The sequence below is a fragment of the Puccinia triticina genome, chromosome 3A (assembly GCF_026914185.1).
Source record: "Puccinia triticina chromosome 3A, complete sequence".
Lineage (NCBI taxonomy): Eukaryota > Fungi > Basidiomycota > Pucciniomycetes > Pucciniales > Pucciniaceae > Puccinia > Puccinia triticina.
The window spans coordinates 5,449,185-5,475,548 of NC_070560.1; the positions used below are offsets into that span (position 1 = coordinate 5,449,185).

General features: G+C 45.8%; 5 protein-coding genes across 5 annotated transcripts; 2 read left to right on the plus strand and 3 right to left on the minus strand.

The window, feature by feature from the left end:
* Positions 1-1,943: 1,943 nt before the first annotated feature.
* Positions 1,944-3,891, minus strand: PtA15_3A581 (uncharacterized protein; the record flags this gene model as incomplete). The annotated part of the gene is made up of 5 exons (XM_053167562.1): positions 1,944-2,090; positions 2,973-3,174; positions 3,248-3,454; positions 3,534-3,607; positions 3,685-3,891. 5 exons carry the CDS (start codon positions 3,889-3,891, stop codon positions 1,944-1,946), a joined length of 837 nt encoding a protein of 278 aa, XP_053018767.1.
* Positions 3,892-6,566: 2,675 nt separating this feature from the next.
* Positions 6,567-7,295, plus strand: PtA15_3A582 (uncharacterized protein; the record flags this gene model as incomplete). Its single annotated transcript, XM_053167563.1, has 2 exons — positions 6,567-7,157; positions 7,287-7,295. The coding sequence occupies 2 exons, from the start codon at positions 6,567-6,569 to the stop codon at positions 7,293-7,295; spliced, it is 600 nt and encodes a 199-aa protein (XP_053018768.1).
* A 2,469-nt stretch (positions 7,296-9,764) lies between these two features.
* Positions 9,765-10,395, minus strand: PtA15_3A583 (uncharacterized protein; the record flags this gene model as incomplete). The annotated part of the gene is made up of 2 exons (XM_053167564.1): positions 9,765-10,139; positions 10,210-10,395. 2 exons carry the CDS (start codon positions 10,393-10,395, stop codon positions 9,765-9,767), a joined length of 561 nt encoding a protein of 186 aa, XP_053018769.1.
* Positions 10,396-10,540: 145 nt separating this feature from the next.
* On the plus strand, positions 10,541-11,603 carry PtA15_3A584 (uncharacterized protein; the record flags this gene model as incomplete). Its single annotated transcript, XM_053167565.1, has 2 exons — positions 10,541-10,555; positions 11,229-11,603. 2 exons carry the CDS (start codon positions 10,541-10,543, stop codon positions 11,601-11,603), a joined length of 390 nt encoding a protein of 129 aa, XP_053018770.1.
* Positions 11,604-18,575: 6,972 nt separating this feature from the next.
* On the minus strand, positions 18,576-20,035 carry PtA15_3A585 (uncharacterized protein; the record flags this gene model as incomplete). The annotated part of the gene is made up of 2 exons (XM_053167566.1): positions 18,576-18,962; positions 19,973-20,035. 2 exons carry the CDS (start codon positions 20,033-20,035, stop codon positions 18,576-18,578), a joined length of 450 nt encoding a protein of 149 aa, XP_053018771.1.
* Between the last annotated feature and the right edge of the window lie 6,329 nt (positions 20,036-26,364).

The window sequence follows — 26,364 nt, forward strand, 5'->3', positions numbered from 1 at the left end:
TACTTTTTCTTTTACAAATTGGATTCAATAGAAAGAAAGACACAATGGAAGTGCATCCATTGATGCTTAGAACCTTATATATAGCTTGAAAAACAAGCAACCTACATGCTCTCAAACTTGGACCAGGATTTTGCCCAATGCTCTGAGTCTCAGGCAAGCACCCCCGCATTGGTTATCAGTCCCTCCCTGTGGTACAACGCACTCTTCTCCCAAAACCAAGAAGGGAATTGTTAATTTAGGACTGGGAACAGGTGTAAGTTCATGCACCATTCCCATTGCATACATGGCCCAGCCCTGTGGAATCATTATATATTGTGTTTTGAAGAATCCTTGGACAGATTTGCAGGATTTTCCTGGATTTTCCCACAAGGTTCAAATATCTTCACCATTTAATTTTTCTTTCCTCACTTAGTCCCTGTTTGGTACCAAAATAAACAGTATCTTCAATTCTGTCATCAGATTCAATAGATTTAGCCATCTTTATTGCCATGATACAAATACATCTCCTTTTGAACAATATGTGATATATTGTTATTATGGTGGTGAAGGTGACTGGATCAATTGAATCTGTAAAATTATTGAAGGGACCAATAGTGTATGTTACCTGCAAAACAATTTGGATGCTACATTTTACATTTGTGCCAAACAGGGCCTTAAATTTTACCTCCTGAAGGCCATGATGTTGCCATCAGTCATCAACAAATATCTCGGTCACAGCAACTTTGCGCCCTGGGATGAACTTAGCAAGTTTGTCACAGCAGCTTTCATCACTGTTGGAGTACAATCCCTGCGGCCAGCTAGCTTCAATCCACACCCCAAAACATCAAAAACAAGCAATCAATATTGTTGATGGCTTGATGATTGGCCTAGTGGTTCAGTATCACCAGCAAGCTCATACAAAGTCACATCTGTTCTTGAAATGTGCAATGGTCCAGAATTAGAATCTCTTGCCGACATGACCTGCAGGCTTCTTGGTGTGGTAAGTCCTCAATTTCCCACCTCTGCATCCAAGAAACCCGCCAAACAAGTCACAGGCAAAGGCAATCAATCATTCTGATCTGTTGACCGCTCCACTGGCAGCCCTGCACTTACACAAGAAACTGCTAGTGCCATCCTTGGCAGATTTATATTGGTCCCCAGAATACAGACCTGATAGGATTTCAGGCAAAAACACTCATATATTTCCTGGGTTATATTGGTCCAAACAAGTTCCAAGCTGCAAGCGTGCATGCAAGCCACATTGTACTACACTCCCCAATCCTTTTTCAAAGTTTTTTTTTGCACTTGGTGTTCAAGACCTTGAAGAGCAACTTGTTCGAGTGCACACCCATGTACCACCCTCCCTGAAAACACATTAGCCTCCTTGACCAATCACAAGTATGGTGTTCAAAGTTGGTATATACATGCATAAATCATAAAATCATTCAACATGCTTTGCAGGGGATCTTGCAAGCATGCCTGTGCAATACTCCACTGAAACAGTATCATGAATTTATGATCAATGCATGCATAAACCAACTTTGAACACCATCAATGTCAACAACGAGTAATACCAGATCAAGCACACCAAACAACAGTGTATTTTTTCCTCTGGAGGTATGGAATCAGAGACTCCTTGGAAGTTGGGACAACCTGGGTCAACCTGCACATGGGTGACCGGTTTGCACCGCTCATCGATTGGCAGCCACTCGATTGGGGTGTCCTTACGTGATGACCAGTTCGATTTATTGGCCATCAAGGATTGATTGATTCGTGTGTCTGACAGCCGGATGGGCCGGTGGTCAGATTGAAATCGGTGTATATCGCAAGGAACATGATCCAAGAAGAACCATAATAATGATAAAAGAATGAGATGAAAAACAGCGTCTCAGCAGAGAGGGGCGAACAAGAGCAAGTAGGTGGAAGAGAGAGGGAGAGAAACGGCAGAGGTTTTAGGGAAGAAATCAAGATTGCTGGGCAGGTTCTTTGATCGAATTAACGTCGACGCCGGGGAGGCCGAACCTGCGACTGAAGACGCCGACATCGGCATGCAACTGGTCGAGGAGCTCTTTACCGCGGCCGTCTCCGGACGTGGCCCGGGCGAGGAAGTCCTTGAGGAGTTTGGAGCCGGCTTCTTGTTGGAGAACGAGGGCGATCTGGACGGCCCGGTGCATGAAGTTGGCCACCTCGACCATCTCTTCGGGGCCCATCGATCGCGACGTCAGCGCCGAGGTCCCTAGTCGGACTCCCCCGGGTACTTGCGCCGATGTGTCCCCTGAGACGGCGTTCTTGTTGATCGTTATGTGGCCTGGAATAGATACGCGTCTCGAGCCCATCAGTCTCTCTAGTGTGGGTTGTCTGGTTTTTGGAAGGGGGATATATCTCACAGAGGTCGCAGATCTTTTCGACCTTGGAGCCGGTCAGGCCGATCGGACGGAGGTCCCAGAGCACGAGATGGTTGTCGCTCCCGCCGGTCTGGAGGTTGTAGCCGAGCTCGACGAGTCTCGCGGCGAGAGCGCGGCTGTTCTCGATGACTGCCTGGGCATACGCTTGGAAGCTCGGGTCGGCGGCCTGCTTCAAGGCCACCGCGATCCCGGCGATCGTGTTGTTGTGCGGGCCGCCCTGGCAGGCCGGGAACACTGCATTGTTGATCCGACTCTCGATCGTCCCGTCCTTGTCCTTTCGGAAAAATATCAGACCCGCTCGGGGACCTCGTAACGTTTTGTGCGTCGTCGTCGTCACCACATCGCACTCCTCGAACGGGTTGTTTTGCACTTGTCCCGCGACCAATCCTGAGATATGCGCCATCTAACAGAGAGAGAGACGAATCTATTAGCAGGATAGACAAACGATGGGATGTGAGGGGGAAAGAGAAGACTGACATCCATCATCAAGTAAGCGCCTTGATCATCAGCAATCTTTCTTAACCGTTTGTAGTCCCAATCACGCGGGTAAGCAGAAGCGCCACAGATGAGAATCCGGGGCTTGAAGACCTTGGCGGTCTGCTCGAGGTACTCGTAGTCGATCAGCTTGCTCTCCGGGTTGATGTTGTATGGGAAGGATTGGAAGTAGATCGAGGAGGCTGAGATCTTCCGTTTGGCGGTGTAGAAGCCGTGGGTCAAGTGGCCTCCGTCTGGTAAGCCGAGACCCATGATGCGGTCCTGGGGCTCGATTAATGCGGTGAACGTCGCAAAGCTGCCATTTTTTTCCTGTTAGTTTTTTTCTTCTTCTTTTTTTTTCAAAAAAGGGAGGGAAGGGAAAGACTTACTTGGCAGTCGATCCAGAGTAAGGTTGGACATTGACGCCCCAGACTTTGGGATCCAATCTGAAGGCTTTCAAGGCCCGCTGTTGGCATAGAATCTCCAGCTTGTCGATGTGCTCGTTTCCGCCGTAGTATCGAGCACCGGGCAAGCCTTCGGAGTATTTGTTGGTGAGGATCGAGCCGTTGGCTTGCATGACTGCCAGGGAAGTCAGACTGTGGAAGACACAATGTTAACCAAAAACCTGTCTATTTTCCGGAAATCGGTGGGAATGGGGTTGAAAGAATGGCTTACTTTTCGGAAGCGATGAGCTCCAAGCCGGAGTACTGACGGTAAGTCTCATCTTCGATGATCTTCTGGACCTCGGGCTACGGAGGGAAGGCGGTAACAAGTGGTTGAGTGGGATCGAAAGAACATCGGGCGGAGAGTGTGCAGATAGACTTACATCGTATTCGGCCAGAGGGGTGTACAAGCCCTGGTTGTAAGGCTTCGTTGAGACGGACATCTTCTGGACGGAGCTGGGTGCCGATCGAGCAGGGTAAGAAAGACGGGGGAGGGGGATGCTGGACCTGGTCGAGAGGCTGCTCTTGGTGGGAGTGGTGAGCAGGGCTCGGCGGAGCGAGGAGGCACTCGATAGAAGACTGTTGACCATCTTGTCTTGCTTGTCTATCCGACTCTGGAATATTCAACTGTGCTGCTCGCCGATTTCCAATTTGATAATTTGCAGGCTGGGACCGGAAAGCTCTGCATCCCCCTTGAGGAAGATCCCCAGCAGCAGGCAGCACGTCTCAGCTTGAACTTCCGAGAAGGAAGTTGCAGTTTGAACGATACATCCCAACTGAATTCAGCCCTCTGCTGTATTCCCTCCCTCAGGGCCTGTATATACAAACTCCGATGGCGATATTGTGCCAGCCATCATGATCGCACCGATCTGCGGCTGCTCACCAATTGCCAATAGGGGGTTTCCAAGTAGACCCGCGCGTGCATCTAGCTTAGCACAATCCCCTCGTTTCAGGGGCCGGGGGACCCGGCGCGCCGAAGGCGCCTCGCGAAGCGAGCCTCTGAAAGAGGGGCTTGTGAGCAATGTCCCATCCGTGGCCTGAGAGCTTGGGCTTTTTGTGGCTTTTTTGACCTCTTTGGAGCTCTCAGGCTTATAGCTCCCAAACCATCACGCCAATCAAAATGCCGTGAGCTTTCTGATGTAGGCATCCATCTTGCCTTTGAGGCCATATTTTTTTTTGTGCATATTTTGAAGAAATAATACCCCTTCCCTGGTGTGTTAGTGAGAGTCTCTCTTGGAGCTTGTATCTTGCAGTTATTCCATAATCAGTGGTATCCCATATACTACGGGTTGTACAGATCAAACATTTGGTACCCTGTACAAATTGTACAAAGGTCAGGAGCCACACATCAAACAGATGGATGATAAGTACATAGTGAGAACGGTGTACTACAAACAAACAAACAAACAAACAAACTTATGAACAATTTTGTGGCTATGTACATAGCCTAACATTTCACTTGAACAACTCGCAACAAAAATTTCTTGCTAAATATATTGATCCCATTTCCCGTAGACAACTTGCAAAATTCCCTTTACTATAATCAGTACCTTCCAAAAAAACACCTCTCAAGTTTCCTGAATGCACGACCTTGGCCTTGGTATTGCCAAACAAGTATGGACTCCTGTTGGTGCCAATCTATACAAGAAGCTTTATGAAAAGAGCGACGAGAAGTTGAAAGAGCACATCAAGAAAACATCTATAGAGAACTACAAGCAGGAGGCCAAGCCCTTACAAGTCGAAGCCGTTTTCAACCTTTGCAAAGGTCGCAATACTTTCCTTCTTGCTGGAACAGGCTTTGGGAAGTCAAGAATCTCGGAGATTTACTTCAAAATGATTCCGAAATCACAAAAGGCTGTGGTGTTGGTTTTAAATCCGCTTGATGCCTTGGGAGATAATCAAGTTTTTGAGAAGGAGCAAGCTGGATTTACGGCGATAAACTTAACAAAGATGAACTTCGATAAAGACACCGCTGACGCAATCATGAATGGAGAATACAATTTTATCTACTTGAGTCCTGAGATTTTTCTCAATAGCAAATCCTTTGACGGTGTTTACTTTAGCACTACTTTCCAGAACCGCCTTGCCATGATTGTAGTTGATGAGGCCCATATGATCTACATATGGGGCCTTGTTGAGAGTTCCACTTCAAAAACTATTACTTCCACGGTCGAATTGAGGACTACGCTATATTCAGACCTTGTTATGGAAAAGTTGGGCCGCACTTGCTCTTTCGTAATGATAAGCCCATCCTATTGCTATCTGCTACGTGTCGTCCGGTGGCTGTGGACGGAATCATGAAAAGTCTCAAGCTTAATGAAAGTGATATAGATATTTTACGAGGAGAGCTTACCCGACCCGAGATTTGAATCATCCGGATTGAAATGGCAAATTCTCTTGCATCAACACTGGACTTAATCAAAGCTTTTCCGTCAAGTAAGGACGTTCGCGATGAAGACTTAGTCCCAACACTTATTTACAGCGGCTCGCGTAATCGTACACTTACAGCGATGGAGGTTGTAGACATGGCTCGCGAGACTCCTGGGGGTGCATTTGTACCTCACAGCACCTGCATCCGAAGGTTCCATTCATGCACTGGTGATCAAGACAAGGTTGATTGCGTCCAAGATTTTTCGGCAGGCAAGTTTCCTTTAATCTCGTGCACCATGGCGCTTGGTCTGGGCCAGAACTGGAAGCGAGTCCGAATGGTGGTCCACATGGGCAGGGGTGATCCAGCGAATATCAGCCAGATGATAGGTAGATGCGGGAGGGATGGTCGACAGGGACTGGCGCTGATGTTTGTTGAGAAGAATCGGCGAAATGGTAAAAATTCAGTTGATCAGTTTACCCAAGGCGCGTTTCAAAATGACCAAGATCGAATGGATGCACTTGCAATCACTCCTGTTTGCCTGCGGATTGCCTACTCAATCGATAACTTGTAAGTCAAATCCATTTGTTATAATCAAACATAAAAAAAACATACAACTCATTGATATATTTATCAAACCATAGGTTGGGGTACGTCCCACTCTGGGAGGATGATCCGGCGTACATTCAGGAGAAGGAGCGAGAAATCAAGCAATCAATGCTCAAGTGCCGCTGCTCTAATTGTGCTGCTGCCCAAGTTCCCACATTGATGAATAACCTTATCTTTGCAAACAAAGAGAATTTTGACGACATCATCAACGACAACTTCCAAACAGCTGAGGTGCGCAATATAAGTGTCAAATATCCAGCCAAACGGACATCACTCAGAAAAAGGAAAATGCTAGACAATGAAAGACCCGCTTTAGAAGTTTTCAAGGCTCAGCTAATCGCTGATTTGCATGAAGATTACAACAGTCGATTTGAAGCGGGAGGGCCTCTTTGTGATGAAGATATCTTTGGTGAAGAAGAGGCCAATGCCATAGTTTCCTATATGCATCATATCCACACACCAAATGATATTCGAGGTATAATCGGAGGCCAATGTTATGAAGGCCAACTTACGTGGCTGTTCAATCAAATCACCAAGTTCAAGATTTCTCTGGAGGGCGACACTGTCTGTGGAAGAGCGGCACCGAAGAGGTTGAAGTTATCACTGCCATTGGTTCAGACACCTTCCAAAAAGGGAGCACCAAAAGCCAAGTCCGTGGCATCAAAGAGCGGACCAAGGCCACCAACAAAGAAAGAGCTGGCAGCTGAAGCAAGCCACCTACGATCTGTTGAGAAGAAAGCTCAAAAAGAAATGCAGTTGGTTTCAGAAAAAAAACGCAAGGACCAGATCGCTCAGTTCATGAGGGAAGCCTTTGAGAAGGCAAAAAGGGATAAAGGAGAGATATCTGAACAGCACACAGGAAATGCAAGACAACAAGAAGTTCCAGGAAAAGAAGCATCACTTATTCAAAATTCCGGAGTACATGTGTAGATTTCTGCCTCAATATTTATCCCATCTACATATCTACTGAGCTTACTTCATCTTGTTCACTGTCCTCTGCATCTTCAGGCCTTATGACATCATCATAAAATAAATGTTTTTTGAATTTTTTCAGTTCAGGGTCCTTTGTTCGAATCATTGTCTTTATCTTAGCAAACCCAGATAAATAAGTGTTGTCCACTTTTTTTGTTCTTGGTGAAGCCGCAGTTGGTTTTTGACCCAGTATATCACGGTTGTTAGCCATTTGCATGAACATTTCGAGAGACTTTTTATCTAACTTGTTCTTGTGGGACTGATGTATGACAGTTTGACCACAATCTAACTTGAGTGATTGGAACATACGCTGCAACTGTTTGCAGAGTTTCATAAGGCTTTTCAGTTAAGATATTTATGAAAGAGAGTAGATTTTTTTTTTTTTTTTACTTACAATGTCAATGTTGACAGAGAATAAATCCCGGAGTCACTCTACTTTTGTGCCATTGCCAGTCTTGTTGTGAAAGAATTTTAACCGATAATTCTGTATCTCAAGCCAATAATCCTTTGCAACAAAATGGTTGCTTTGACCAGTTGGGGAGAACAACAAGTTGTGGCTGAGGTATTTTCTCATTGCTTGTGGTAGGATCTCGGTGAGAAGCAGTACCATTCGAGGGAGGTAGGAAGAGTAGTTTGTAAGCCCAGTAAGAGCCTGGGTCATCAAGCACCATTTCTTCCATACATTCATTAGTCTTCCAATATCTCCAGCGCTCATTGATCTCTTTGCTTCTACTACAAATGAAAAATCATGTAATAGAATCAGAGTGTTGTTAAGCTTGGGACAATTTCCTTTTGCTGCTGCCCTGCGGGCTTTTGGAGAGCAAAATCGATTGTAACATTCATCAATAATGGCATTCCAGCGAGCTGTGGGGATGGTCTGGCGCTCTTCGGACAAGTTTTTGAACTGAGTCTTCATAACAACCCTGCAAAAATAGCCCATAATCATTCATGATCTGGAAATAACGATGAATAAACTGATATTTATCCAACTCACCGCAAGCAGTAATAAAGAGTGGCTTCCATCACCCTCTCCATCTGATTAATCATCAGGGTGAAGTCTTTCTTTTGGATGGCTTTTTCTGACGGGAAACCCAATGCCTCCAAGAATTGCCAGGCACCACAGTTTGAATGGTTGCTTGGATCACCAAAATGGTGAGTAAATATGGTTGAGGCAATATTCCACAAAGTGTGAGAGGCCCCCAGCTGGAATAATACATTCTTGAGGTTGTCTTTCCCATAAGGGCTCGGAGTGGGTTGAGATCTGAGGGAATTAAAGTTCTGGATCGTGCCCAAATCACCATCCATTGGCTGGAGGCGGCCATAGAATTCATCGCCCAACAGACCAGATTAATGGAGGATAGTCGTGAAAACCTGCCCAATCCCTTCGGCAGAATTGTCCGACGCATCCATTAACTTCAACATGTGGATGGTTGGCTTTTGATGGCTGATCTGATCAATTACAGGCGGATTGATCGGAGTGGCGGAGGCTGACTTTGATGGGATAGCAAGATGTTCCTGAAGAACCCGAGCTATTTGGCTCTTCCATATAGCCACTTCACCTGCTTGTGCATCCGCCCCAGGCATGAAATGGGCCGGCTCTATTGTGAAATCTGGAACATTGCGTAGGGATTCACAAAATGCATTCAGAGTGAGCTCTTCTAAATTGAGTGTACGGAGGAGGGAGTTGTTTGGGACGTGAATGTAGCCCCAGGTCCCACGAAACGTATTGGACCGGTTCCCAACTGATAGGTCATGGACTCGCTGAACCATGCAATGATGGGAAGTTACGTTATCCAGTTCGCCTAGGTGTGATTTAGTTATCCAGTCCTCTGGGGTGTGAAATCCAACATAAATTGAATCTGTGGGGGTCAAAAGAAAGGCTGAATGTTGATTAACAGTATGGTCCCACTTTTTTTTGAATATAATCCTATTTTTGATTTTGAAATATCACTTTTGTGACCAAAAATCAGTTATCTGGGTAACTTAGACCAGATAACTGATATTTGGTCACAAAAGCATTATTTTAACATCAAAAAGAGGATTTCCTTGGAATAAATTGGGGTCCATATTGTTAAACAACATTATACCTTTCTCTTGACACCCACAGATTCAATTTATGTTGGATTTTACACCACATAGGACTGGATAACTGAATGACATCTAGGCAAACTGGATAACGTAACTTCCCATCGTTGAACCATGTCTATGTTATCAATACATATACTTGGAGCCATTGGTATGTTCTGCTTCACAGCCATGACCTTCCTAATATTAGCCTCGCCTTCCTTAGACAGTGTTTTGAGTGCACTAAGGGCTGTTCGTCTGCTTGATGCTAAGCCGAGATAGTTCAAGTATTCGTGTATTGGCTCGGAGACCCCACAAGCCAAGAAGCGCACAGAATTCCTCAATTTTAGGGCATTGTGCCTTTGGTTATGGGCAAATGCTACAATCGAGCAGATTGTAGTGGCAATCTAGGAAACAGCGGATGGGTCCAGTGTTAGTATATAGGTCGTGCTAGAGATGAAATAGCAAATTACCAACCCTTGCAAACCAAGCATTGACACGGTCCTGCCCAGTTAGTTCTTGAATATAGGCAACCTCAACAAAATCCTCGCACTCAGCTGCATCCTTAGAGGTCTCGTCGGCCAAGTTTGCCGCTTCTCTGGCATCTTTGTTTGCCATACTAGTGTCATTGGCAATGCCTCTCTGCTGAAGCATCCCAAATATCAATCCATGCAAGAATGGCATATGTTCCTTGGTCATGATTTTTTCTTCACTGTGCTGTTCTTCAGGGGTAAAGAACGATGCCTTTACAGTGACAGAGCTATGGAACGATCCGCGGGGATAACAACCACGCGGTGCTTCCTGTGACACAAGCTCCTTAACCGCCTGGAACAAAGGTAAATTAGTCATGAATCTGCAACTGGAGTGATGATAAAGAGCTACAAAAGTTGCAAACCTGCTGCTGAATAAATGTGGACCACCTTTCACGACCACTGTCTGACCTTTGGACTTCCAGACGCAAAAGCTCAAGCAGTCTCATGGTTGAGTCAATTCCCCTTGGCTGGGGCCATAAGCGACACAAGAATGCTACCTCAGAATTTTCAGAGCTTAGAAATATTTCCAAGAAGCGCTTCGGAGTCATTTTTGATGGGGTAGAGTTTAAAATCTGACATATTTGGAGGACCTTTTTGGTCTCGCTGGGCAATTCCATGATGATGTTAAAAATGATATTGCTTTTTGGTGGACGCTCTTGCAGGGAGGGAATAAGCTGTGTGGGAATGAATTTCATGCCGGAAGCCTTGGTCCAGCTGGCTAAAAATAATTGATACTTTCTTCAAAGGTTACACATCTGAGCCTACTTCTGCGACTTGTTACAACCAATTTCCAGAGACGTGTTACAAATCTAGTCATCGGGATCGTATAACAATCAACACTAGACAACACAGGGCAGTATGGGTATGTCTTTAGCTAGGTGGTTGATTCTTCTTAAATAAAGGATTTATATTGGCATAAGGCATGAGAGGAAAGTTTGCAGAAGAAGTAAGAAGAACCCCTGGGTCCTCTCTTGGAAAAATGGAAATTTCAATAATTTATGGACGGCGAAGTACACAACCCCTAGCCGTCTGTCTAGCGCAGAAAGAAGGAGAAAAATCAGGCCTTTCGGCCGGTCCATTTGGCTGAAAGAATTTCCACCAGGAAGGTGGGGCAAGTTTTTCCCTGCCAAAGCGCCTCAAGCTCTCAGGCCAAAATTTTGACATTAGTCACAAGTCCCTCCTTTGGAGGCTTGCGCTTCGCGCCAGCCCAGGCTGTACTAGGGCCCTCCGAAGCGAGGGACTTGTGTTAAGTTAGCGCGTGCATAACCCAGTTTTGCGGGGAGACTGCCAGTCGACGTTCAACATTTGAGTTGAACGCCGGCTTGCCTTGCCTTGCAAGTGGCATGTGCGGGTCCACTTTGAATCCCGCTAATATTCCCAGAACAATCACCTCCCATTTACGGGGTTGTCCACCCTGACGCCCTTGGAAGAGCTGGGTAGAAGAGGACTTCAGGTGCCTCCCGGAGTCCGGGCATCGAGCCCGTCTTCCGGGCACGGCGGGAGCTTGCCGAAGTGGACGTTTCTGATCATCATCATCATCGCCAGGTGCCCTGATTTTTATCACGTGATCCCAAACAATGATCATCTCGGCAATCAATCACAGCTTCTGATCCGGTCTCTGTTGAATTCAACCGGCAAGCAATTCGGCTTGACCACTTTCAACACGGTCTTGATTTCAGCCTTCCAATTTCGATCAGATCGATCCCGGCTTGCCCGGCAACACTTCTTGATTCCTGATCCATTGCCTTCCTCATAATAACGAGCATCATCCTCACCCTCTCTTCAACAACCGACTCTCTCATTGCCCTCTCCTCGCTCTCAACATCATCCCCTTCCCTTTCATCACCAACCCATTCCTCTCAACCCACTACAATCAACTCTAAAAATCAACCAATTGGCCATCCGTACGCGTCAAGACATTTGCAGACATCAAGAGCTTTTTCTTTGCTATAAGTCGTTGAATTCCATCTTGCACTAGGGAAATTGCGGCTGCGCCGCTGGTACAGGTTTATTTACAGGGACATAACTCCCTCATGTCACATAACAAATCAAGTCTAAACACATGTAAAACATAATCCCCTTTGGAATTGGCAAATGGAAAATATAATGCCCAAAACTTAAAGGAACGTGAAATGGCATAAGTGATGACTCAAATAGGTGATAGGCCACATTGACACGGCTTATCTCTAAGTTAGGGTTCACCATAATTTATTCCTCATTTCCTCAAAGTACTCCCTTTCTATTCTCATACTCTATTCAGTCATTGACACTCATGCCAGATGGTGGTTCACAGCAAGCATGTATCAAGACTTCTGGTAGGCAGTTTACAGCTCAACAGGGTGTTTTAAACGGCATATAATACTACAACACCTCCCTGTTAGCTACAAAGGTTCAAAAAGATATTAGCTTGTCTCATGCTTGTTCAACTTGTTGAATAGAGAATATTAAGTTCCGTATGGAACTGAAGCAAAAGATGTTGACAAATATACTTGCCTGTGTAACAATTCAAAAGATCACAACATTTCCACACTGAAAGGAGTAAGAATCAAGAAATAAAGGGGATTTCAAGCATCTTGATGATTTAATCTACCAAATAATAGGACTCTTGTATACATAGTTGAGAAAATTTGATTGTAGAGGAGAAAAATTGGGCTCAAATGCAAAAAGTGTAGAGATACAATCAACAAACTGATGCAAATGATTTTCAGTTAACCTAAAATAGTGTACTCATTATTGCTGTTTACATTTGGAGGAGGAGGAGGCATTGATGGCCAAGGAACTGTCTGCTTGTCCAGCCCTGCCTGCACGGTGTGGAAGTTAGAAATGTCCCACTGTGACAAAATATCCGGTGGGGCCTTCTTCTTTGCAAGATAATCCTGAGTAGTCAAGGGATGCTCCAAACTCTGTGTAATAAAAAGCATCAAGATAGCTCCGCAGACGTAAAGTAACCGTAAAGCAATCATAATAGTAACAATCCATCCAAACAGTAAAGTAAAACTCTGTAAAACACCGCTCAAAGTAATGTAAAGAAAAGATAGCCATAATAAAACTCCTCCACAATCAACATCCGCAAGTAAAGTAAGAATCCGTAATAACCATAATCAAAAAGTCCCTCCAAAAGATCCATGATGTGCTCCCCCGCAGGGGAAAACACCTTCCCCTCATATATACAACTCTCCATTGCTCCACCATAAAAAAATGAACCATGAGAAAACTCCGTCACCTGTCATAACCAATAGAGAAGGAAATAACAAATAGAAATCCTCCTCCCATCCCACGCACGCTGCATGCCTCCACTCCCAGGTCGTCATTTGCACCTCTGCTGCTTGTTGTAGACAGCCGCCCAACCCTTGATCATCCATCATCCACGCCCCTGTCTAGCCTCCGGTGTTGGGATCCCACACGCCACCTCCGCCCCAGCTACGTCCGCTGAAGTAACCCGCTTCAGCTGCCACGGCTTCCCCCAATTGCCGTGTTGTTCTAGATAGTCCACGCTTGAATGCCTGGACTCAGCAAGTCTGCTCTGCTCCGCACGCCCCAGCTTCCCCGCCTTTGACCGCCCGCTCCGCGCCCAGCCTATGCGCTCCGCCTCCGCTGCTTGGAGATCCTGCGCCGCCCCAACTACCTGCAGAGCCCTCATGCCCTGCCACAGCCGCGCGCCTGAACCGTGGATCCATCAAATCCCAAGACGGTCCGCCTTGAGGCGGTGGCATTGCGGAGTAATCCTGCCGCGGCGGTGTAGGATTCACTCAACATGTTGTGGGTTGCTCTGGAATCAATCAGGAAGGAGGCAGGGGGTGCGGCTCTGGGAGTTGTGATGGTGCAACAGATAAAACATTGGGGATCAATTTAATTTATGTTTAAAGTTTGACTAGCACCAATACTACAAGACAACTCCGCCGCACTCAGGAAAGGCACAACCTTCATTCCTGAGCACCTCCATTTTATGACAAGTCGGCCCGGCCTTTTCTGCCTCTGCCTATTGTTGCCATCCCTTCCACCAGTTGGCGGATCTGATCTTCCATTGCCGCAATCCTGGTGTTCCCGCGGCCTTTTCCCTTCTTGGTTGGGCAGTTGCAGGAGATTTGGCCCTGTACTCCGCATCAAAAACAGAGTCCTTCCTGCATCATCCAAGCCTTCTTGGAGTTGGAGATAGAGATTGCCCGTGGGTACCCGGTATCCGTGGGTGGGTACCCGCCAGCCTGCCGCATGCGGGTCCGGGTATGTAAATTTTGGATGGCAGGTACCTGCTGCAAAAGTTCTGGAGACAAGCAGTTGTGGACGACCTTGTGCAGCGCAATCATGGCCCCCGCTAACCTAACCCTTTTGGTGTCCAGCACATGCTGGACGCCAAGAGGGCATACACTTTCAATGTCCAGCACAGAGCGGACATTGGGAGGGTGTATACATGCCCTCTTGATGTCCGGTATGTGCTGGACACTGAGGGGGCATACACTCTTGATGTCAGGCACAGAGCGGACATTGGGAGGGTGTATGTATGCCCTCTTTATGTGCGGTATGTGCTGGACACCAAGAGGGCATACACTCTTGATTTCTGGCCCAGACCGGACATCAAGAATTCACATGCAGACATACCCTCTCAATATCCAGCCCAGACCGGGCACCAAGAGGGTATATACACCCTTGATGACGGTCTATGCCGGCTTTGAGGGTGGTGTAAACTCTTGATGACCAGCACAGACCGGACATTGGGAGGGTATGCACACACCCTCTTTATGTCCGGTCTGTGCCGGTCATTGAGACTGTATTTCCTCTTGGTGTCTAGCACAGACCTCAATACCCGGCCCAGGTCAGGCATTAAGAGGGCATATACACCCTTGATGACCTGTCTGTGTTGGTCATCAAGAGGTTACACCACCCTCAAAGCCGGCATAGACCGGCTAGTGGGTTGAATTGTAGGCAGTACCCGTGCTACCCGCCACGTGTACCGCCGGTACCCGCCCTATGGGTGCCAGGTCGGAGTCTGGGTATCCAAATATGCCAAAAATGACCGCAGGTACCCGGTTCCACTCGGCGATCTCTAGTTGGAGAGTCATCCATTTAACACCAACAGGTCCATGGCGTTGGGGTCAATCTTCTGTTTGGTTGGCGCTGTTCCTGTCTCTGCTCCGCTCATCGCCCTGTCAAGCTGTAGTGCCAAGCTAGCAACCTCATTGACAGTTGTGAATGTGGTGCGGGAAACGACAAGCCCCATCTGGATGTTCCGCTTCAGGCCCTGGCAGTACTGGCTGATCAGGGCGGGGATTTCCCATCCCGCTGCGGAATCGTGCTGGAAAAATGAGTGGGTGTAATCCACCACAGACCCGGTCTGCTTCAGCGCTTGGAGCGCTTTTTCTGCCTTCACCTTCTTTTCCGGGTCAAAAAACCTGGCCCGGAAGGACTCCGTGAACTCTGCATAGGTCAGGGTGGGCAGGTTTGCTGCCGCCTGGTTGAGGAACAGGGAGGCCCATACGCCCGTGGTTCTGGTCATGTACAAGGACACAAACAGGATTCGTGTTGAGTTGGTTGGGAACAAGGCCTTGTTCAAGGTCGTACAGATGCCAACATGCCGGGCAAACGTCTCTGCCGCTGTTGAACTTGCCGGGTTGGGCAACCTTGGGGGCCTTGGTTGCTGCTACCTCTGCTCCGGCACAGTGGAGGGTTCTGATTGCAGAGTGCGTCCTCCAACTTGGCCTTGGCCTGGCGGCGTTTTTTCTCCTCTTTGTCGGCCTTTTTGGTGATGTCGGCCAGTTGTTGTCAGAGTATGGCGTCTTTGGAGGCGTCCATTGTATCACTGATACCAAGGGTTGGGTGTGATGTCGGAGCGGGATATTCAAGGTTTCTAAGAGCGGATTTGGGTTATTGAGAGCGGAGTGCAGGATGTTCAAGGTTTTTGAGTTGGGATATTCAAGGTTTCAGAGGCGGAGCAATCTGGTTCTTGTTGGTTTGTTGGGTTCTTAGTCTTTGTCTCCGTGAAGTAGATCTTGCAATATGTTCTTGTCTGTTCTATGGAGAGGAAGATAGAGTCTGGGGTTCTGGATCCAAGATGGTAGATTGCAGGATGAGGAAGAGGCTTGGATCTCCAGCCTCTCAAACCTTGAGTATGGTCTGTGACATGTACGTGTAGTCTATGTACATGTGAGTCTGCGCTGCAGAGCCCGCGCTACGGCTCATAACAGGTTATGATGGATCTTAAGTCCTTCAAGATAGTTCTTGAATTCGAACTCGGCACCATTTTCCAAGGTGATTAATTTGGGGAGACCATGACTCTCAACAATTTTTTTCACAAGTCGACTTGCGGCAAGTCCAGATCGTGCTTTAAGCGGCATCGCATACGCCCAACCAGTACCGTAGCCAATTGCCGTTGCAAGATATTGATTCCCTGATTTTTTTATCGGGAGTGGTCCAACAAAGTCTATGCCCCATGTGACAAAAGGCCCTTTGCCTTTAATGACTTGCATAGGCATTTTGTTGCAGTCACTGTTATTCTTGCAGTACTGACAAGAGACACAGCTGTTAACTACTTCATCAATCACTCTCCCCATGCGTGGGAAGAAACACTTGTTCCTTACTTGATGGAGTGTATCTTTCACAATTCTGTGACCCAGTCGGACGTGGGTCTTGAAAGCAATGGATTTAGACAGATTTAGGTCCGTGACTACAGGAACAATGCTGCCATCAGGCCAGGGTCCATATAACTTGTTGTTGAGGAATTTAAATCCCTTACGTTTGAGTTCTCTAGGATGGTTCTTCTTGAGGGTGTCTAATTGTTTGAAGGCGTCCAGACAGTTGTCATCTATGAGGAATAGGAACTCAGCCGTTTCTGGAGGTTCCCTATCAGAGTCGGTGTCAGGCTTCCTTGACAAAGAGTCGGCCGCCATTTGTTCCACGCCAGGGCGGTAAATGATCAAAGTATCGAAGAATTCTATCTTGTCTACAAACCTAGCCAATTGGTGATTGACATGTCATTGATTTTTGAAGTGTTTTAGAGATTGATGATCAGTTTGTACAAGGATTGGTGATCCTTCAACATACCCTTGGAAGTGTTTAAGAGCGTGTATGATGGTGAGGAACTCTTGTTCTTGCGCAGAGTAGTTTTGTTCCGTTTTAGAGAGCTTTTGTGATTTGTAGGTGATCGGACGAAGATCCTTATTTTTAACTGTCTTGCTGTATGCTTCTAGGCAGAAATCTTGAATGATCTCTTCAGCATTTGGATTTTGTTGTAGAACTGCTCCAATGTTTTGTCCCAAAGCATTGGCATCTAAAACAAATGGAGCAAAAGGCTTTGCATGGTGGAGGAGGATTGTGCTAGTCAGGGCGTTCTTCAGAAGAATGAAGGCATCACTCTGCTCTTTCCCCCACTCAACCCGAGCTCCCCTTCGCGGTGAACCCTTGCAGAGCTTATAGATGGGTGAAGCAATCTTCGAAAAGTCCTTGATGAAACTTTTATAGTATGTTGAGAGATTCAGAAAACCCCTCACCTCTGTTATATTCGTTGGAGTCGGCCATTCTTCAATTTTGACAATTTTTTGCGAATTGACTCGGATACCTTGACCGTTCACGACACGACCGAGAAACACAAGGCTCTTCTCAGCCCACTTGCATTTCTTCTTGGATATAACCAGATCGTTTTCTAAGCACTCTCTCAAGATGGCGTTCATCATGTTCTGGAATGTTGCCGGTGCGTTGCAGAGACCAAACGACATTACCAAGAATTCGTACGCTCCATTTCGTGTGCCGAAAGCCGTTTTCTCAACTGATCGCTCTGATAATTTCACTTGCCAGAACCCTGATTTTAAGTCATTCGACGTAAACACAGATGCTCCCTCCAAAAATTGGTAAGCATCGTCAATCCTTGGTAGTGGATAGGAATTTTTGATAGTTAGAGCGTTCAATTTTCGATAGTCAACGCATACCCGTGATGAGCCGTCCGGTTTCTTTACGAGTATTAGCGGTGCCGACCAGGGTGACTTGGAAGGTTGAATAATGCCGTCCCGTAGCCCTTCTTCGACAAACTTGTCGATCAGTTGATGCTCGGGTGGAGAATAAGGCCTCCCACCCACTTTTGCCGCAGAAGCTGTTCCAGTGTCGATATCATGCTCGAAGTTCTTGAATTTAGGTAGTCCTACGACTTCCCGGAAACACTGTGGGGCCGTATTACACCCCAATTCATGAATCTCGTTCATAAACGACCGCTCGCTTGGGACTAGAGCCTTTTGCCGGTCAACCTCTTGTACAATGCTCAGTAGACTTGGCTCGTTCCAATGGTTCGATGGTTTGACTGTTTTCACATCACCCAGGTCGTCGAGCAGACTGTAAGATAGATCATCGTAGTCCGGTACTGCTCGTGTCTGGTATAGCCATGGCAATCCGAGCACCAAGTCGACGTCCGGTAGATTGATTAGGAAAGCTTCGTAAGCTTGTACATAACCTTCTACGTCAATCTCGATGATGCCTTTAAAACAAACTCTCTCGATGTGTCCGTTGGCTAGCTTGACGTTGCGGGGCGCTATCTTTACGGTAGTTATTTGTCTTCGTCGCAGCAGTTCCTGTGCAACTCGGGCATCTAGGTAAATTGCTCCTGCGCCAGAGTCGATTATTGTATTACAGACAATGTCACCGATTATGACATCGTACCTAGGTAATTTAATGGTGCTGCTCCCGGCCGGTTGTGTGTTGTTTTCTTCCATCATATACAATTCATCGGTGATGATTGAGTGTAGAATCTTCAGGGCTGTTTGCGGGGCGTATCTAAGCAGGACTTTTCGTTGTCTGCCAACATATCGGTACCGTCCAAACATAGAGACTGTAGTTCAAAGTTGTTTGATTCAGCGTCAGCGTGGAACTGACACCAGTCTAGGAAACTCCCACCGGTGCTCGATCCACAAGACGATTCCGTGTCGCTGGGCAAATCAAAGGTTACTTTCTTATTTGGCTTGTCGAGAGCGATTTCTTCACCTGTACATTTTCTCTTCAGGCTACTTTTTATTACAACGGTCCCATTTGTAGCGTCAGGATCGACTAAATTTAGTTCCAGGTTGAAGGCGTTCCGGAGATAGTGTTCTTTAGCTCCGGGGCGGAACAGACTTGCTTTGGGATCGAGAGTGCGCGTCGACTGTTCCACGCGTCGGCACATGGCAATACTTTCTCTTTCTCTAGTAGCTTCATCCCAGAACTTAGAAGGGGTGGACAAGGATCCTGTCGGCGGACCCGTCATTCAGTTGATCGAGTTGCAGGAGTTCGCGTTCGAAATCCGTTTGCATAACTTGCAAGTCTTTCTTATGGTGTTCATTTCTTCCTGGAAGCGTAATTCTCTGAGCTCCTCGGATGTCTTCATAGGCTGGTGAAAGAAGTTCCGAACGTATTTTCCGTTATGAACGAAAAATGGTTCCGATTCAAGTTCCATCAGGAAGAGGTTTAGGCGCCGAAGATTGCTTCGCGTCTGCGGCGTCCTCGGGGTCCATAAGATTGAGCCGCATGTTATTCTTGTTGCTAGCCTGATTTTTTAAGTCCATGACGTCCAGGTCCATGGGAATCCCGGCACTAAGCGACGAGCCATGAGAGTTACGACGGTGTTGTCCAGCATTTCCACAAAAGCGGCCGTTCGAAGACTTTATCCGTTCATTTTCTCGCAAGGATTTGCAGAGGTCTTAGAGGGTGCTGCATTTTTCCATGAGGACACGTTGCCGCAGGAGACCGGGTAGATTTCGAGTGAAAATATAGTTAGCATCCCATTCGCTTACTTTATCTTTGGGAATCTTGGTGATTAACTTCGTGAACTGGCTAATATAGTCATCGGCGTTCTTGTACCTGATAGTGTCCAATTCGGCTCGAGTGTCCCACTGTTTGTAGACATAGTTGTATTGGTCGAGTAATTAACCTTTGAAGATTTCCCAGGGGATGTTAGTAGTTCCTTCTTTCTTGCTGAGCTGGAACCACCAGCTCTCGGCCTTGTCTCGGAAGCACTCGGCAATCATCATGGTCCACCTGTCAGCAGGATAGTTGCGCGCCCTTGCGCGCCTGCAAGATGGTTTCAACTTTGTAGATCCAGACTTCCGGATCATTTTTACCATCAAAAGGGGGCAAGCGGACGGAAACTGATTTGACTTAGAGATTGGCTATAACTTGGTCGCGGTTGTCGACCTCGGGGGCAATCAGGCCCAGGATGTTGTTGTTAGCGGCATCCATTTTCAAATTTGTATGCGGAGAATATTCTATAAATAAATCTTTGAAAGAACTACTGGGTCGCGAATCCAGAGGTGGAAGATGATAGGAGTGAGATCTGTTGAGCTAGGCTACCAGATCCGAGTAAGAGTAAAAGGATGAGTGATTTATGTATACGAAGGTGACCTGTTGAGCTACGCTACCAGGTCGAGAGTACGGGGTTGTGAGTTATATCTAGGTTTTCTATGGAGAGGAAGGGGTGAATAAATGCAGATGATATAACAGGATTATAAGGGATACGGTGCTCGCGCTAGCTTAACAAAGCCTCTCGGGCGGAGGGTCCGGGGGACCCCGCCCGGAGGGCTCTCTGCAGGAGAGGCTTATGAGTTATGTCTTGATTTAAGCAGGAGCAGAAAGGATCTGCTACACTAAAAATCCCAACCAATATAGAAAGACTGAATACACAGAGCTGTAGGTTCTGTTCTTGCAAGGAATTTGAGCCACTTGTCTATCTTGTAGCCAGAAAAACAACTCCTGGAGTCCCAAACAAGTGGAGCCTCATTTGGAAGACTTGTGCATTTTTGATCTTTTGAAAAGGTCAACAGATTGAGATAGAAAAAATCTGAGTAGACCAAATTGTAGAGAAAGAAAAGTAGCATATGGTACAGATAGGGCATATTGGTGAAGAGGCTGGGGGAGGAGCTATAAGAATTTTAAAAACCTCTCAGCCAAATGAACTTTCTGCTCCCGCGTAAAATTTGGGATAATGCACAAGTCCCTCCCTGTGGGAGGGGCGGCTTCGCCGCCAGCCACAGCGCTCCCACCAGGGGGGACTTGTGTTAAGTTAGGTGCTCGCGGATAGAAAAGAATAGATAGAGTAAAAAACTCACAGAAATATTTCTGTGATGACAGCTCGGTTTTGAGAACGGAAAATAGCTGAAAGTGTGCTGAGGCTTCATTCCAGGCGGGGGATGGAAACTCTATTTATAGGTGAGGGCCTCTAGCTACAAGATGGGCTAGACCCGAGTGAAATAAAAGAAGATACAAGAGAGCGGACTCTTTGGAGTCCGCAAATGGAAACAAATATGACAATAAATGATGACAACTAGGCGAGTCTTTAGAAGACCGCGTATAGTAGAGTGAGAAAAAGAGTGGTAAGGACAGTGTGGAGAGCGTCGAGAGATCACATTTTGACAAACTCGGCAACAGAACATGGTCAGACTCATGGGTCAACACTCTGAATGCCGAATGCACAGGTGCCAGGTGTTTTCCTTGGGGTGAGACCACTAATATGGCAAATAATGTCGGACCGGAGGATGCAATTCAAAACTAATGGGTGATGCAGGTTGGTAGAATGGGGCTTGTAAACTTGATAAGCTGTTCCCAATATAGGAATAGAATTATAAATGCTGTTACATTGCAGCAAACAAAAACATAGCATTGGAGGTCATATGTTGGTGCCTGCAATAGGGTCATGCAACAAAGAGGATTAAGAATGAGGGTCAGAATATCTGGTAGGACACGCTTTTAGGAATTTTATTTACTCAATTTATTTAGTTACACATTGTAGCAATGGGAAATGGAAATTATCAAGAGGATAGTGCAGTTTAGGAAGTGGAGAGAGCCTTTGTTTCCGCGCTGAATTGCAAACAGGGGATGTACCAAGGAGCATCCACTGTGAGGAATTGGGTATAAATAGACCTTGTTCCTGACTCAATTTGATTTTGTAATGAGGTTCCAGAGCTTAAGGCTCACATTGGTACCTCAGCTTTGGGGAAATGCTGGAGAAAATTTGGAGAAAATTTGTGGAATCTCTGTTGGAGATGAATGTGTGCGCAAGTTGCACGGGCAAGAATTCCATAGCTGACATAAAAGCGCAAATGATTAGCTTCCTGTTTCTCAAAATTCAGACATACTTCTCTGCAAATTAACCAGAATTGTTTGATTTTCTTGTTGTATGTATTTGGTGATGAAAAACATCTGCCATCTGAAAGAATTCAAGGAACTAAGAGTATTCATTTTTTGTCAGACTAAGTAGTTATGTTTATGTACAATAGCTTTCTGATATGAAGAATAATAACTTGAGAAGTATAAAGTAAGGGAATGTACCTAAGAGCAGGAACAGAGCCGCTCTCTACTTGAGATTAAGGATTGAGATTTAATTTAGAGGAAGTTTGCGCCGGCTGTCAACAACCTGTCATGAGTGACGTTTGTCGTTAGCTCATGCCATCTCTCTGATCTCTCCTGAATGTTCATTCAAGCCTTACTTTGACTGGTCTTTGAGACCTGAGTGATTTCACTCGGCGTCGGCCAATCAGCGAAGTAGCGACGCAACACAGTCTACAAGAATAGACACGTTGCATCAGCTCCTTGCTCCTTGTTTTCGCTTTAGCCTTTTTCATTATTGGAACTCAAAACTCTTACCGATATTGCTTCCTGCTCTTTGAGTGGTATCGGCGTTTTCGGTCTGCGTGTCTTTGACGGTTCTGTCTAGGATTGCGAAATAGAGCGTTAGCATCTATCTGATCATCTCATCTCGAGTCTCTGCAGCCGCTTACCTTTGGTGCTTGCTGAGATTCTCGTGATGAGAGATTGGGAGCCAGGATTTTCCGTAAGCCTAATCTTGCTGCTCACGTGCGTTGGACCTGCTGACATCAAAAGATGAATTCAGTTTCACGACACCCGCGGCGCTGATTTGGACTGGAGAAATGGTTCGCTTTTGCTTACCAGATTCCGCAGCTAATTTAGTTCCCGGCGTCTTCCTCAATTTATGAGTTAGGCGCCGTTCCCCTAAGCTGGTATTCTCACACCATCCTGTCATTAGGTATGTCAAAGCTTACCAATTTGAGGTGATTTCAGGCTTATTGAGAGAGGCAGTGAGCTACTTTCTGCAAGGGGTTGAAAGCCATCCATCCCTCTCTCAAAATACAGTGCCCGGAAGAAAGTTTTCATGACATTTCTTTTGAATAGGAGACTTACAAACCATGCCTCTTAAGTTCTGAGTTATTGGGAGGATGGACAGAAAGGTTTCAAAAGAATGAATATAAGTAATGTTTTTGGAAAAAATAAGTGCATAATAGCTGAAAATATTCTTTCATGAAATGATAATTTTGGAAAATCTTTAATACTGTTCCAAAAAAAAAAAAGAAAAATCAGAATCAGTAAACTGACATCCAACATGAATGATAATAAATGAAAAAAATGAGTACCAAAATAAATTTCCAATTTTGAGTGGCAGTGAAAGCACATCAAAAATTCCAAATTTGCACTGCAGGTAACAAAAAAACAGTATTTGATGTGTTTTCACTGCCACCCAAAATTTGAAATTTATTTTGGTACTCATTTTTTTCATTTATTATCATTCATGTTGGATGTCAGTTTACTGATTCTGATTTTTCTTTTTTTTTTTTGGAACAGTATTAAAGATTTTCCAAAATTATCATTTCATGAAAGAATATTTTCAGCTATTATGCACTTATTTTTTCCAAAAACATTACTTATATTCATTATTTTGAAACCTTTCTGTCCATCCTCCCAATAACTCAGAACTTAAGAGGCATGGTTTGTAAGTCTCCTATTCAAAAGAAATGTCATGAAAACTTTCTTCCGGGCACTGTACACCTCAAATTGATAAACTTTTCCACCCCTCTAAAAAGACAGGAGGGTGGTTTTTTTCATCAAGCAATATATTCAACAAGTAAACTACATGTCTGGTTATTTGGAGGATTCTGTGTATGAAATATATCTCAATTTCAACAAACAGGAAACTAATCATGGTTTGCCCATTCATGTCTGTGGACTTCTTGCCTGTGCAAATTGCATACATGTTCATGCAAGATGAATTTTTTTGACAATGGGACAACAGTAGACAGCTGCACTAAACTAGCAGTAGCATGCGCTATCCGCTAGTTTAGCATGGTGTAGGTCCTAGCACAATGCCAACAGTGGTAGCATTGCTACAGGGCTGCTACACTACACTATCAAGCGCTAACTGCACCATCTGTTTTTTTAGAAATTCAATAGCACTGCTAGCACCAATAGTACCAAGAGGCCCCTAGATTTCCAGGGAAGCCCATTAGCTGTAGTGGGCAATCACTGACTGCTAACCAAAAAACTGGTTGGTGGTAGTGTCACCCCACTATGCTACACTAAAATACTGACTGAAAGTAGTTTAGTGGCTCACCATTGGATGCAATAATACAGGGCTAGCTCCAGTTCCTGGCCTCTCCAGGTATACCTGCAGGGTGGACCATAGGTTTCAGTCTCTGGGATCCTTCCTTGCCTGGAATTTACCAGGCCTACCCAGCAGGTATGGTCCAGGGGCAGCCTCAGAGATAACCACATTTATTTTGGCTATTGGGAAAGTAGCACTCAGGTACACAATGGGTTGTCACAAATGTTGATTGGACATAAGTCTGGACATACCTGCAGCCATCTGCCTCTTGCACTTCAGGATTTTTCCAGCAGACGGAGCTCTGCATGATTGGTGGCGGACATTACCACAGAAGGCATCCACTGGATTTTCTCCAAGATTCTGCTGGATGGTATGCAAGTTTTGTTGAAATTCTATCTCTTCTCTCTTACTCACCCCAAATTCCTTGACTCCTTATTGGTTTTTCTGCTCTTTTTTCATTCACATACCATAGTCTGTAAGTTCTAGTTTTGTGTGTCTTTCCATTACACAGTGTAGTCATCAAACCCCGGCATCCCTGGATTATCAGCTCTCTAGTGTTTCATATCTTTTTGTGTGACCTGTCATCATGTGCCAGTCTTTTCATTTGCATATTTAATTTGCTCTCACCCACATTTTGATACTTGTACATAGAATACTTATAGCGTGCTAGTACAAGTCAATCAAAACCAGCAGTTCTATCTCTCATTATCCGCACCCATACCCAAACTGCATCCAGTGAGAAAAACCTCCTCACTTGCTCATTCTTCTTGGTATTTCAAGACTCTTTCTTATCTCTTGCAATCATCTCAGTCTGCAAAAAGGTCCAAAGTTCAAAACGTTTCCACTGGATATCTACAACTACCTGCAGACTGCCAATATTTCAGGCCAGCTTAGCTGGCACAGCAGATGGGGCAGTCAGCCCCCAGACTAGGTGGGGTTCCAGTAGACATGGGCAGGATGTGCAGGTGGGAGCAGTGGGCAGAGTGTGGGGGAATAATTAGAGATTGGACACACAACCAGCCGGGTGCACAGGGGACGCAGTTCAAGGGGCAACCTCACCCTGCAATAATTAATTGGGCCCTTATGCCCAACCATTCTTTGGAAAATCCAGCCAGAGTGTCTGATGGACAGCTTTGTTACGTGTCCATTGCACACTCCAGAGGTAAAATCTGCATGTACCATTCCCGTATAGTCAGCTTTTTTTCTTCCTCACTTCACACCTTGGACTGCAGAAAGGGTTTGCTTTGCTTACCCTTTTCCACAGCTGGTTGAGATCACAGAATCTCTCTTGATTTATAAGATCAATGCTGTTCACCTTGGCATGCAATCTCACAATTACATCTGCAGGATGCTCCCCAGGCATCCTCTGGACGCTTCTCAATCAGAAATGTCAGCAGGATGCAAGGGAATTTCTAGGAATGTACCCTTGCTGCAAAAAGAAAACTTGGTCAACTGCTTGCAGTCAACATGCAGGACACTCAAGCCAAGCTGCCATTGCAACTCCACCTGAATGCACAAGTGCCTTTGTTGGCACAGTCACTGTGCAAGGTGCACAGTGACTATGCATTGAAGCTTGGTTTGAGTCAAACCTTGATTACAGCTGGTGTAACATCACAAGCTTCCTCAAAGTTACCACATGTCAACTTCTCACAGTTGACACAGTTGTTTTTTTCAGTGCCTGTGGTGTAGAAGCTAGTCTACCAATATGGGGCCGCTTTGGAGAAATAGAGAGAAAATTGTATGTATCCTTAGCCTGGCTTGTGCTGAGTAAATCACATGGAATGATGAATGAGACCCAATTTTTTTCTCTGTTAATTTTTCTCACCCCAAAGGAGTGTCCAACCAATGTGGGAAGAGGGTAGAAGGGTTCACACTGGTCCAGGGCTTCTGTAATTCCTTTTTCTTAATCAACCAAAGTCCCTTTGGTGTGAAGCAACCCATGACCTGTTCAAGAGGCATTGGATTTGTACCAAAGTACCTCCTATTTGAACACCACAGATTTTTCCTCCTCCTCTCTTCCAGCTCAGCATAATCCAACAGATTAGATCCTAAACCCGATCTGACAACTACCCTTGTTACTGATGCTGTGGGAAAATTATCCATCACCGGAGTTGATAAGTGCTCTGCTGATGACACTTGTTTGTAACTATAATCTTCCCTGTTTTCTGCACTACTGGCT